The sequence below is a fragment of the Sinocyclocheilus rhinocerous genome, unplaced genomic scaffold (assembly GCF_001515625.1).
Source record: "Sinocyclocheilus rhinocerous isolate Xijiao unplaced genomic scaffold, SAMN03320098_v1.1 scaffold72, whole genome shotgun sequence".
NCBI lineage: Eukaryota > Metazoa > Chordata > Actinopteri > Cypriniformes > Cyprinidae > Sinocyclocheilus > Sinocyclocheilus rhinocerous.
This window is the reverse complement of record NW_015628351.1, coordinates 1331593-1344969: the sequence shown is the minus strand read 5'-3', so window position 1 is coordinate 1344969 and position 13377 is coordinate 1331593. Positions and strand designations below refer to the sequence as shown.

At 36.0% G+C, this 13377-nt stretch overlaps 1 protein-coding gene across 1 annotated transcript; it reads left to right on the top strand.

Moving 5' to 3' along the window:
• Positions 1–1179: 1179 nt before the first annotated feature.
• On the top strand, positions 1180–8207 carry LOC107737549 (uncharacterized). The gene is made up of 12 exons (XM_016549061.1): positions 1180–1664; positions 3260–3359; positions 3728–3778; positions 3906–4049; positions 4195–4281; positions 4357–4438; positions 4539–4675; positions 4785–4931; positions 5015–5116; positions 5439–5514; positions 7616–7692; positions 7844–8207. The coding sequence occupies exons 1-12, from the start codon at positions 1576–1578 to the stop codon at positions 7913–7915; spliced, it is 1164 nt and encodes a 387-aa protein (XP_016404547.1). The 5' UTR covers positions 1180–1575; the 3' UTR covers positions 7916–8207.
• The last annotated feature ends 5170 nt before the right edge of the window (positions 8208–13377 follow it).

Here is a 13377-nt window from a genome sequence, read left to right as displayed (position 1 = left end):
AGGTATTCGGCCAATCACAACGCATTGGATAGCTGGCCAATCAGAGCACACCTCGTTTTTCAGACCGATGAGTTTTGTAAAAATCGACGCGTTTCAGAAAGGCGGGGCATAGAGGAGAAACAATAATGTACAGTATGTGGAAAATAATGTTTTTTTTTTTTTAACCTTAAACCGCATAAACACATTTCATTACACCAAATACACAAAATAATGTTCTTTTTAGCAACATCATATGACCCCTTTAAAGCAGTTTAACATAAGGCAGCAACATAACAAAATGTAAAAAAAAAATGAAGGGTTACTTTCGCAAGACACTATATATATATACTTTTTTTAATATACATTTTATATAATATTTTTATGTATTATATATGAATAATTTTTATATATTATATATTAATAATATTCATAAAATATTATTAATAATTTTTTTAATATAATTTATTCCTGTGGTGGCAGAGTTGAATTTTCAGCAGCCATTACTACAGTCTTCAGTGTCACATAATCCTTGAGAAATCATGTTGATTATTGATAAATGTTACTATTATCACTGCTGAAAACTGTTGTGCTGCTTAATATTTTATGTAAACCGTAATACTATGTTTTGTTTTTTTCAGGAATCTCTGATGAATATAAAGCTCAAACGAACATTTATACATGGCACAACAACATTTATTTGAAATATAAAATTTTTATAACATTGTCATTTTTGGTCAGTTTAATGTGTCCTTGTTTATAAAGGTATTTCTTCAAAAAATAAAAATAAAAGGTTTATTTTGGGGGGGGGGAGGGTGTGAGGTTATGTCTTACCTCACAACTCACAATCAAATATGATGCTTCTGCTTTTCACCTTCAATTGTTTTTTCACCAAATTACCATAACTTCTTCAAAGAAGTGATTTTAAATGTTCTCTTTGTGTGAAGTTCAGACAGTCACCCGGGTTTTTTGTGTGTTGTGTTGCAACCACAGGACCCTCCTTCTTCCTCCATCTGTGGCACATGCGACAAAACAAACACCAGATTAGACCTCTATACACACTAACGTGCACCATACCAGTAAACACACATGTCTCCGACTCACCTGTGGCTTTTTTGTTGTGACTACTTTTTGCCTACTTTTGTGTGTTGGCTTCATGAGGTGTAATCATCTTAAGTGGGATTTGCTTTATTGATGCTGCTTGCGTCCCCCATGTGTAAACTTAAAGTCGAAAACAAACCGTTCAGTGCTTTCAAGCTCACTCGCAGTTGAAACTGAGTGAAGTGAGGAAGTTGTGTTGGCCGCTGCTGCGTCACCACTGATACCAACAGGAAGAAATAGTGCAGTATTTGTGTGTAACTGCCGTGCTTGAAAGTTTCATACACCTCTCTTGCTCCTCTTCATTCGCTCGACTTTGTCGGCTTCTATTCAGTGACTTTTCCAATGTCTGGCTTATGTGCAACTCATTCTTGAACCCTGCTTATAGTCTGTCGGGGTGTGGGGCGTGTGGGGGTGACCAGATGGCCGTCAGCGTGTAGTTTAGAGGAGAAGCCATTGGAGACGTGTTTGTGGAAAGGAGAGGTAAGGTGTAGACAAGCTATGGGATGCTGCAGTGTGACCCAGAGGCATACAGGGACTGATGAAGTGGGCACAGATGAGATCGAACTCCTGGAAATCAACAATGCAGGGTAAGAGTTTCTTTGCAAATGCAGTTTAGTTGGAACCAGGCTCTTGGGCAGTCAGAATATACTTGGTAGCAGAACTTCCTTCTTTCAGAGTGTTAGGTAATGTTTGATAACATTTTGAAAACCACAAGAGGTTTTAAAAGAAATGAGTAGGATAGTTGTTCATAATCATGTGTATGTTAAAACAGAAGTGACTGTCCACTAGCATTGTCAATGTTTGTTGGGTTTGTTTTTTAGTGTATATATTTTAAGACCTAATGGTCTTTATAGTGAGAAAACATGTGACAGTTTCAGCCAAGTTATTTCTAGAAAAGGACACCTTTTTCACCATCAAACTGTTCTGCTTCACTTCCATCCATCTGAAATGTATTTGATGTAACTGTGTGAAACATCGTGAGCTTCTTGTGTAAATCTGAGTTGTTTTATACCACTCGCAGTTGTGGTGTTTACCATAGATGGACAGCAGACTTGCAGCTACAGATCTCATTAGAGCCTCTCATACACCAAATGAGGCAGAACTAATGCAACTAGTATAGCTAATTAAAGGAGCCAAGTGTGTTTGAGCAGTCTGGTGTCTTACTCCGAGCTGGAAGCCTCAATCCTCTCATTAGGTGACTGTAGGGATTAGAGAGGGAGTTAATCAGAGCTCTTAAGCTTTATGTGGCCAAACTAGCAGAAAAACGGGGATCAGACAACGGCCAATCTGCAGAAATACACATAGGTTGTTAATATGCATCGGGGTGAAAACATTGTCTGTTTAGAGTAATAATAAAGTTAAATCACTAATTTAAGTGGGCAGCGGTCTTGCAATATACCTGTTGAAGTGTTTTGTGGGTGTATTTTAAAGAGTAGAGCACATTAAGGGTCAGATGGCGGGTGTCTGCTTGTCATTCACCACCCACAGTAAGCTGCTTATGTCTGGGCACTTCCCCAGCAAGCAGCATGGGTAAAAGCAGTGGGAACAGAGGGTCTGGGGATAAAATAAGCAACATTTAGGGAACAAGCCTCATGAAATATTTGTTAAAGTGCGCTTTGTAATAAAAACAATGGCTTCAGGCTGACTACAGGGTGATAATTTGTTACATGTGGTTTCCAAATGGATGTAATTGTTACCCAGACTAGATTGGGATGCTCTTCATGGTTATTTTTACAAATGGAAAAATATACACATGCTAAAATATAGATAATTGAGGCTGTCACATAAAGGAGATTTTTTTCACCTTATCTGAACCTTAAAAATCAACTAATATTTTTACATTTTACCACATGAAGCAAATATATACAATTAATTAATAATTTATAATAAATTAATTAAATAAATCATTGTTCCATGTTACTTCAGTTACATTTTTTTTACAAACCAGAACACAGATTTTTTTTTCTAGCATGCTTAACCTCAAAGTGCATTAACACTCACATGCAAAACAGCCAAACATGATTCTTGTATAGAACAGCCATGACCAAAATCCTGTCCCACAAAATCTATCACACAGTGCAGAGCTGCAGAGCACAACTATTTGCATTCCGTTTCTTAAATCCTCATCTTTTATGCTGCAAGATAAAGTGATTTGACAGTGTTTAGCCATCTGCTGTTTCAGAATCTGGAGTCTTGCTGAAAGCAGGCTCCAAATTTCCACAAGGAATGGCACAAATGAAGGTCCTCATCGCTGTCCCTCTGTGAGACACCTGAAGCAGGAGGTAAGCCAGTAAACAGGAAGTGGCAAAGGGTGTAGCTATGTTTCCACATTAACAAAGACAAATAGAAAACAAAACAAAGTACACAGTGGCCACAAAAGAAAAAAAGTTTTGACACCTAAAAATCTAAATATCAAACCGACTGGCATTTCCTTGAAAGAAAATAGCATCATTGGTGTACAGACGCCACTTGGTTTTATATTTTGTATAATGAAGTAACATTCTGGGATGTTTAGCTTAAGTGCATTAAAGTATCAAAAAAAAAGTTATGGGGCCACTGTGTTCATATACATCCAGATGAATACAATGTCTACACTGAATAAGAGTTTGATCAGCTTTATCTGCATTCCTACATCTGTGTCTTGTGTAAGGACCCAGATCCTGTCTCTGTGAAGGACACAACAAAACACAACAATTCACAAGTATGTCTTTATCAGCTTAAAAAATGAACTACTAATAATAAATACAATCATCTTCTGGGCATTTATCAACATTACATGCTCTTCATATAACATAAAGTAGAGTGATATTTGTATTCCTGTTTGTCAGCTGGTGCTTTGGGACTTGAAGAAAAAGGAGCTCCATCATAGGCTATACACTCAACCTATCAGAGAATGGGAAGGACAGGCACCACACACCTATGGAGACATTATCCACTCATCTTCAGTGTATTTACACAGTGGATACACAAAGGTAACAATTCAGCTAAATTGTTTTATACTACACCGTTCATGTGCCAATCTGCCACTGACTACTGAAAAAGATGTCCTTTGATTTTACTCAATGTTTGGAGCCATATGTGTATGTCCAACTTATTGCATATGATTTCTGTTTGCAGGCTATGAGTGAAAGATATCTGGTTTTATTTTCCTTCCATTTGTTAATCCTCGCTTTGGACAGCTCTAATAATTATTTTATTTATGAGGTAAGACTCTTATAAGTATTATCAAATATTTAATGGCATGAGCTTCACTCTAAACTGACATCTGTTTTGTCGCAGGGCATTCTTCCTCTCTCAGCCATTGAGGTGCGTCTGCTCTCACAGCAGGACCCCAGTTCTCCACATATGTTTGAGATTAGCGGTAAGAGCAAAATAAATCACTTAATTAAACCTGAATATGAAAATTTGGAGGTCACAAAATGTTTTGATTATAGTACACCTATATTTATGATATACTCTAGGGCCTATGGTGGACTCAAAGATCTTCGTTTGTGCTACTGCTGCTGAAACAAAAGCCTGGATGGAGAACATCGAGGACAGGAGATACAAATCCCTAAGGCAACAGCTGAGCCCGTCCCATAGTGCTCTCTCATACCTGGTAGATCTTCTTCAGTCTTGTACTGAAATATATATCCTATATAGAACTCATAAAACATTGGCAAATAAAAAAAAAATCTTGCTCCTACATTTTATTTTCACTGTTACAGGTGCCATGTAATGAAAACTGGAAGAGGGAGGAGCTTAAAAGGTACTTACTGCGGTCTCCCATCTTGCAATGGGAGGGGACGCCCATTCAGCACATGGGCTATCCCAGATACCTTTCACTGGTGCACATCAGCAACGTATACACACAGGTAAGATTATAGACTATAAATAGAGTGTGGTGTCCATGCACGCAGTTCAGGATGGTACTAAACTGACCTCTTTCAAACAACAGGACCGGCGTTTACAGGGACCTCAGGAGCGTTTGCTTGTGCTCTTCCCATGTGACCTCCTCATTCTGTCTCTGGACAGTCATCGTGTACGTGTGAAATATGAAGTAAGCTGATTTTGCTGACTAAACAATGAGCTCTACAGAACACTGCATTATCAGCAGCCATTGAAATGTATTTGCCAGCCTCAATTGGTGAACCCGATTAGATTGAAAAATAAACTTAGTTAAAAAGTCACAAAGTGCTGACAGTGGAGTTTAAACATACTGTTACTTTACAAAAAGAGTGGGTAACGTTCCTTTATCAAGTGCATCTTCATGAAAGACCTTCTGGACAGAATCATTATCATTTGACCTCAATTTAAGTGACAATAAACAATGTTTATACAACATCAAAGCACTTACTGAGTTGTATTGTTTTGTACTGAAGGGCTGTCTGCCACTAAAGAGTATTAAAGCCATGGAAAGATCTGCATTACCTGGCAGATTGGAGTTTGAACTCACAGGTATGTATGTTTCTGAACAGCTATATTATTGCAAAACTACCCTTGTTAAAAGAAGTGTGCTAATTGTATTTAATGTGCACTTGTAGTGTACTTAAAATCTATATTTTTAAGTATATTTAAAAAAAAAACTACTTTCAGATAATCCAATTCTGTAAAACAAAAAAAGTGCACTTTGAAATAGTCAAAATAAACGTTTAACATTAAAGCATATTTTAAATCATCAAGTTTTAATCTGGTTGAGTTTGATGTGTTGACTAACATACTGAAGCACATACAAAGAACTTTATTATTATTTTAACTGTTGTGTGTTGTTTGATATAACATTTAAAGTTAATATTAAATAATTACAACATGAAATAAATGTATTAAAATATATTTTAGTTTACAAATGCTTTCAGTAGCCTACATTTGGCAGTACACTTTAACCATACTGTATTTAAAAGACTATAGAAGTACTGTAATTACAGTATAAAATAACATTTAAAGATGTACACTGTAAAACATGATTTTTCAAAGGTGTAAATAAAGCAAAGATTATTCGAGTATGTTTTGCAAGACATTGTGTAACTGTTTGTTAAATTTACTAGCAAATTCTGAGTGAAAATTGTTTTAACACCAAAAAAACACTCTTAAGTTCAGATAACTGCAATTAACATGCAGTTAAGTGACTAAAAACGTTATGCAGTTTGAACTTTTAAAACTAGTATATAATTTCTGAATTATAAACACTCTTTTTAAAAGTATGCTACTTCTTTTTCACAAGGGAACACTTGGACATAACCTGTAATTTATTGTTTTAACACCAAAAAAACACTCTTAAGTTCAGATAACTGCAATTAACATGCAGTTAAGTGACTAAAAACGTTATGCAGTTTGAACTTTTAAAACTAGTATATAATTTCTGAATTATAAACACTCTTTTTAAAAGTATGCTACTTCTTTTTCACAAGGGACATAACCTGTAATTCGTATATAAATTAATATGTATAAAATCAAATGAAAATGTATTGAGCCAGTAATTCTAACCACAGACCTTCGTAGGGGGACAGAAAAATATTCCGTTCTGTTTTGGCCAGCACATTTAGCTATATATTGTCACTTTGTGGTAACGTTTTTACATCACACGCTGCACTTCAGTGGAGGATTTGGTAATGGTTTCTAGTTTCTTTAAAGGGTTAGTTCAGCCAAAAATGAAAATTAGGCTGCGTTTTACTCACCCCCGATGCATCCTAGGTGCATATGACTTTCTTCTTTCAGACGAATCCAGTCGGAGTTATATTTTGTTCACCCCCCGGAGCTGTGTGAAACACTTTTTTTTTTGTGGAAGGGTGCTTTTTATTTCACGTCATTTGAACTGAAGGAATGCAACACCAGCTGAGTACAACGATAGAGCTTGAAAGATCAAAGCCCATTTTTAATATAACTCCGACTGGATTCGTCTGAAAGAAGAAAGTCATATACACCTAGGATGCATCGGGGGTGAGTGAAATACAGCCTAATTTTTATTTTTGGGTGAACTAAACCTTTAAGCACATATCTGTGCTATGCTTATCTGTCATATCAATCATTTCACTATCAATTGTCATGACAACCTAAGAAATAACTATTGCGTAACACCAAACCATAGGGCTTACTCATTAGTTGTGCTATCTCATTAGTTTGCTGGAGGTATTTTAGGATATACTATATTATGATATATTGATCTTTTATATACCCCAAGAAAGCCAAAGTTAGATAGATTTCATGTTTTGAGTCAGAAATCAAGTGATCTTTGGTAGTCATACTTGTGACTCAGCTTCAGAATAGAGCCATGTGATGATAAACACTCTCAGACTGGATTCTCAGCACGTTCCTCTTATCACTTGAATTTTGTTGAAACTGTTAAAGAGGCAATTCATTTGAAATGGCACCAATTTATAGAAATATCTGACCTTTAAAGGCACTTTTTGAATCAAAAATATGGGAACTATGATTCATGTCGCTTCATAGCTTCTGTGCACCATTCTAACAGATTCAAGCCACATAGTACCAACTTCAACGTCAAGTGTGTTTTCCAGACTGTTGTAATCTTCATGCTGATATAAAGTGATGTGTTTTCCAGGTGAACTGATGGAGCCTCTGCTTGTCTCCTGCACTTACCCTGAGGACTATCAAAGCTGGATCTTCCAGTTACAACAGGCAAGACTTCAGTCGTTTGTATTTTAGCTAATGGTCATTACAGCAAAACAAATAACTTCAGTGTTTACCACAGTTTACAAGATGTAAATGGGCCTACATCCTAATCATTACTGATACAATACATTTAAATATTTTTTTCCATCTCCCACAGCCTGATAAAGTGGCAGATTCATTGCCACATCACACCCCTCCACTTCTGATACCGAAGAAGCGCAGAAGCTGAGGATGTGACGGATGGAAATTAAAATGCCTGTGAACTCCATATATAGTGCCCAATGAAAGCTGCTGATGACAAATGAACATTTTACTGTTGCATTTTACTCCTAAGTAACAAATCTCTTCACTGCTTGTGAGGAAATATCTTCAATAGCTAGGAAACGTACAGGTTTAGACAATAATAAAGTCAGCTCAATAATCTGTTTTGAGGTGGGGACTGGGGAGTGGAAATGTACCATGTATAAAATGAATACAAATGTTTAAATGTGATGTAATAAATTGTTTTAATTAGTAATTAATTCCAGGGTCTCATATCTCTGAGCTAAGAAGTCTTTTTTTAATTTTCTTCAAAGACATCAAACAATGTTTGAATGATTAATGAATAATAGTTTCAGACAATGGGACAGAACAAATAGAGCCAGGGGGTAACTAATCTTTTAATTTACTAGTTTCTCATGCTCTCTGTCACCCCTTTTCTTTATTTAGCCTATGGGTTTGCCTCTTCCTTCAGGACAGTAGAAGGCAGTCATTAAACAATAAAGTTCACATGCAGAGTGCTAGGCTACTTTTAAACTTTGACCCAGACAATAGGCTGTGTACGAATTCGCCCCATACACATAATATCATGCACAATTTAAGGGGACAATGATTTTTAGTGGTATCGGAAACCATACTGCCCACTATCTAGAGCACTTTAGGCTATTAAACCCCATAATGCACCACAAGAACGAGTGTACAGTCATGGCCAAAAGTTTTGGCAGTGACAATAAAATTTTTGTGTTTTGCAAAGTTTGCTGCTTCAGTATTTGTAGATTATTTTTCCACATGTTTCTATGGTATACTGAAAAACAATGATAAGAATATCATAAGTTTTAAAGGCTTTTATTGGCAAATAAATATAAGGAGTCAATATTTACAGTGTTGACTCTTGTTCTTCATAACCTCTGCAATTCGCTCTGGCATGCTGGATATTAGCTTCTGGGCCAAATCCTGACTGATGGTGATCCATTCTTGCCTTATTAGTTCTCGGAGTTGATCACAATTTGTGGGCTTCTGCTTATCCACTCGCCTCTTGAGGATCAATTTCCTTGCATGTGAGGCCATTTTGATGCAAAGCGATGATGGCTATGATTGGTTTCTTTGGAGGTAACCATTGCAAACAAGAAAACAATGATTGGAAGCGCTTCTTCCCTCCTTTTATAGCAATCAGTCTGCTCTTACAATCTATTTAGTATGATAGTGATTTTACCTGACTAGTAGGCTACTCATTCACACTTTCACATGTGCTGCTGATATGATTATTCAATTATTGTTAGCGGGTCATTTTGTGTCAGGATCAAAAAAAGAGTGAAATTTGTTTTGGTTTATTTGTGTGTGAAAAGTTCATTTTTTGGCTCATGAAGCTTTTAGCAATTATTTAAAATGCATCTGATCACTCTACACAATAATCTAGAAACAATGCGAATGAACACCACAACAGCAGCAAACTTTGCAAAACACAAAATGTATGTCACTGTCAAAACTTTTGGCCATGACTGTACATGACTGTACAACCGATGTTTACTTTACTCAGTGTGAGGGTCGGGAGATGGTCCTCGCTGCAGAGCACAAGATCCAGGGCGCGTGGTTGGATCCAGATCCAACTCCTCCCACCTTACATATACCCAAACCTACCTGTCTCCACCTCCTGATCCCTAAACCCACCCATTTCCACCCCTAAACCTACCAATCTCCACCCCATAGATGTGGATCCAACCACGCCCCCTGGATCTTGTGTTCTGCAGTGAGGGGCTACTGAGGTTCGCGCCGAATAAATTCCCGCGTCTTTCCAGGCAAGATGGCGTCCACAGCGAAATCATACAGGTGTAAGTTTTTTTTATTCATTGTTACATCGTTTACACAAATACGGTTTATACAAGCTAGTTTCCATGACAGTTTTCAACATAGATCGTTTTGTTGCTACCGAAGACAACCAGGTGCAAGCACTGTGTGAACTATTGGTGGACTAATAAGGAATAGGCAAAGTCTGTCAACCTCCCCTTATGAAAATTAACCATGGTTTTACTACAAATAAAACAAACAAACAAAAAAAATCCATGGTAACCACAAATTAACCATGGTTTTGCTACACTATAATTTAACCATGGTATTTGTAGTAGAACTGTGGTTATAATGGTAGGCCTATTTAATATGTTTACTACACTTTTACTACAATAAAACCGTGGTTAATTTTCGTAGGGGTATCATAGTATGATGAGAGAGTTGAAAATAGTTAAACAGAATGGGTTATCAGCCCTACGATATTTCTTGTCAAGCCAAGTGAGTGTTGTTACCTTGCCCCGGGACGCTTTCTGTGTAGTTGCAGGTTACTGTCAGCGGAGGGCAGTGGTGTTGTGCATTTACAATCAGACAAGAAGGGGGAGGAAAGGTCACAAAATACCGTAATCATTAAAATGGCATCATACCGCATCCCAGCAGGGTACAATAGCGATGTAAATCGTTGTGTCTGTTCTGCTTGATAAGGATTCTGTATTGTTCTGGCATCTTGTGGTGTTCGATTTAATGGAACAATATTAGAAGATAAGGAAACAAAATATACCTGCATTTAGCAATTAGGTAGCCACAATGAACCCTTTCGTCTATAAGCCTACATGGCACTCAGTGAGATGCAGAGTCAACAACAGCTGAGGTATACTTCAGCATCACCCCAGGCAGGACCTGAACTTTTAACCTTCTGACTACCAGCCAAAATTTGTACCCAATCCAGACACTGCTTTGGTGTGTTGCCAACTGCTGTTGTAATTCAAAAAGACAGATTCAAATAAAAAATGGTGGACATGCAATATGCCAGAAATATGGTTATCATGCAAATAATCCAAAGACAGCAGTTATGAATTTATGATCAGCTCCAAAGCATGTATCCCTAGGACACAGTAGCATTGCAAATTATGAAATTTCATTTCGATACACAGATACATTGAGAAGATTCAGCCTTATTTCCCTTTAGCCACTGGCTATTTGTATTGTGTTATTTCCAAAAATGCCCCTTAAGACTCAAAAATCCATTCAATAACTTTCATATGGTTTGGTCTGAAGATTGTGTAGTGACTTTGCTGAAGATCGGACATTGGACACATAAGAGTATTAGTGAATTTTTTTTTATATATATATATACAGTATATATATATAGGGCATTGACATATTTTCTTCTTCAGGCTAGTAGGGCCCTTAAAGTCAGCATGACATGAAAATCTATTTTCTAAATGCATCTTATTGGTCTTATTGTCAACAATTCATTCATGCATATGACAGTCTCTCTGGTGACGTTTGATGCACTTCATTTAGTCTGCTTTAACGCCGTCCATTTCTTACTATAGACTACAAGCTCGCATTAATATCTGCCTGCATCCAATCAACAGCCAATGAAAAGAACCAAGTCTCGTCCTATATATATTATATATAATATATTTAGCAATTGAAACAGTAGTAACACACGCACATATATACATATATATATATATATATATATGTGTGTGTGTGTGTGTGTGTGTATGTATATGTAAACTGCAATCCCACAACCAAAAAACACATTTAAAAAACATTTAATTCAAATCTTTCTAGATAATTCATCTATTATCTATTGAAACCCACAATAACATAAAATATCAGTAAGCTTAATATATGTGAAATCATTTATTGGGTACTTTCAATAGGGAGATGGTTGTCATAAACCCTAACCCCTCAATTTCAATTATGAAAATGATATTGAAATAATTTCAGCATTTTATTCCATTGTTTTTAAAAATAGCTTTTTAATTTTTTTTTTTTGAAGTGAATTTCTTAAAAATATATATTTATATTTTCTTTGTAAATTATGAAACTTTATGCAAAAAAAAATTTCTCACGTTTTCATGTCACTATCGAAACAATGAAAGTATCATCGTGTACGTTTTAGTCCATTGGCTGAGATTTTAACTACACCCCTACATTTATGATCAGGAAAATTTTCCTGTGTTCCTCTCTCTCGTAGCTACATGGTGTGAGTAGATAGGTCCCATAATTTTGTGGTGAATTGTTTTTAAATGTCTGAAAATCTGTGACTGTAATGAAAGTCACTAACGAACACTTTTTTTCTGCAATTAACTTAAGCACTCTTTTTTTTTAATGTGGTTTCATAATATTTAGTTTTTATGTGTTTACTACTGTTCAGAATTGTGCTAGGTAACCATGTGCTGATTAGCATCTTTGAGCTAGGGTCAAAATCTAAAACGGTCACAACCAAAAAAGTCACAACTGAAACATGTGGTGAAGTTTTGGTTGTGACATAATTTTTTTTTTTTTTCATAAATTTTAGTTTTTATGTGTGTACATGTGTTCAAAACTAACCATGTGCTGATTAGCATCTTTGAGCTGGGTTCAAAAGTACTGTATCTAAAATTGTCACTACTGTAACAGTTATGACCGAAACATGTCACCATTGTTTCGGTAGTAACAAAAGGGAACACATAATCCTTTATTTGGGGGAAATTAATAAAATTTTAGTACAGTTATGCAAATTTTTAGTATTTTAGTATGTTTTAGTAGTGTTTTTGTTACTTAAAATTCTGCAGTGTTATATGGTCGCTACCAAAACATTACTGTCACTACCAAAAATGTGCTGTCACTACCGAAACATGGGATGTTTGTTTGGTTCAATTATATATATTCAAACTAATGAATCCTTAACTTTGAAATCAGTATGATCAACTTTTTGCCTTTTACAAAGAAAGATTGGATTCAAAATACAACAAATCTCATAAATTACACTTGAAATATTGTTAAAATTGTAATTGTTATTGATATACCTGTGTAAACTTTTTAATAAAATAGCAAAAATATATTTACAAGGTAGATGCAAGCAAAATCTTAATAGGTCAATATAACCCTTCTTATTAAATTATATATTACTGTGTTTCAGCATATGTGTGTGCTACTACTGTTTCAATTGCTAAATAGGCTAGATAGATACAGTAGCTAATTATTGCTGCAAACCTGTAGCAGAAGTTAATTTAACCTGCATGGATGCATTTTGCTACTTTGCTACTAAAACTGTAAGTACAGTGCATTATGTAAAATTGATACGAAATGTTTCACTATGATAAATGGTTTTAATTAGAACTGCATTCCTGCGCCTCTGTAGCCCGTCTCATATCGGTCTCTAACTGCAGCTTCTTTTCTGCAGCCTTTCACCTCTGATTTACAGCAGTTGGAAACCATTCAAGGTTCTTAGAACAACTGTGACAAAGAAACTATTCTGTTTACCTGCTACCCGGCTGCTTTATTGCCCCATGGGATATGAGGTGAGCCTGGAATGAAACTGATGTTTATGAGGTATGCTTTGTTGTAGCTGTGTGCATACGTGGCTGGGAATCCTGGTTACAGTAAGGTTAACTTTACACACAAATGGAAAGCTAAGTTTTTTTTTTTTTT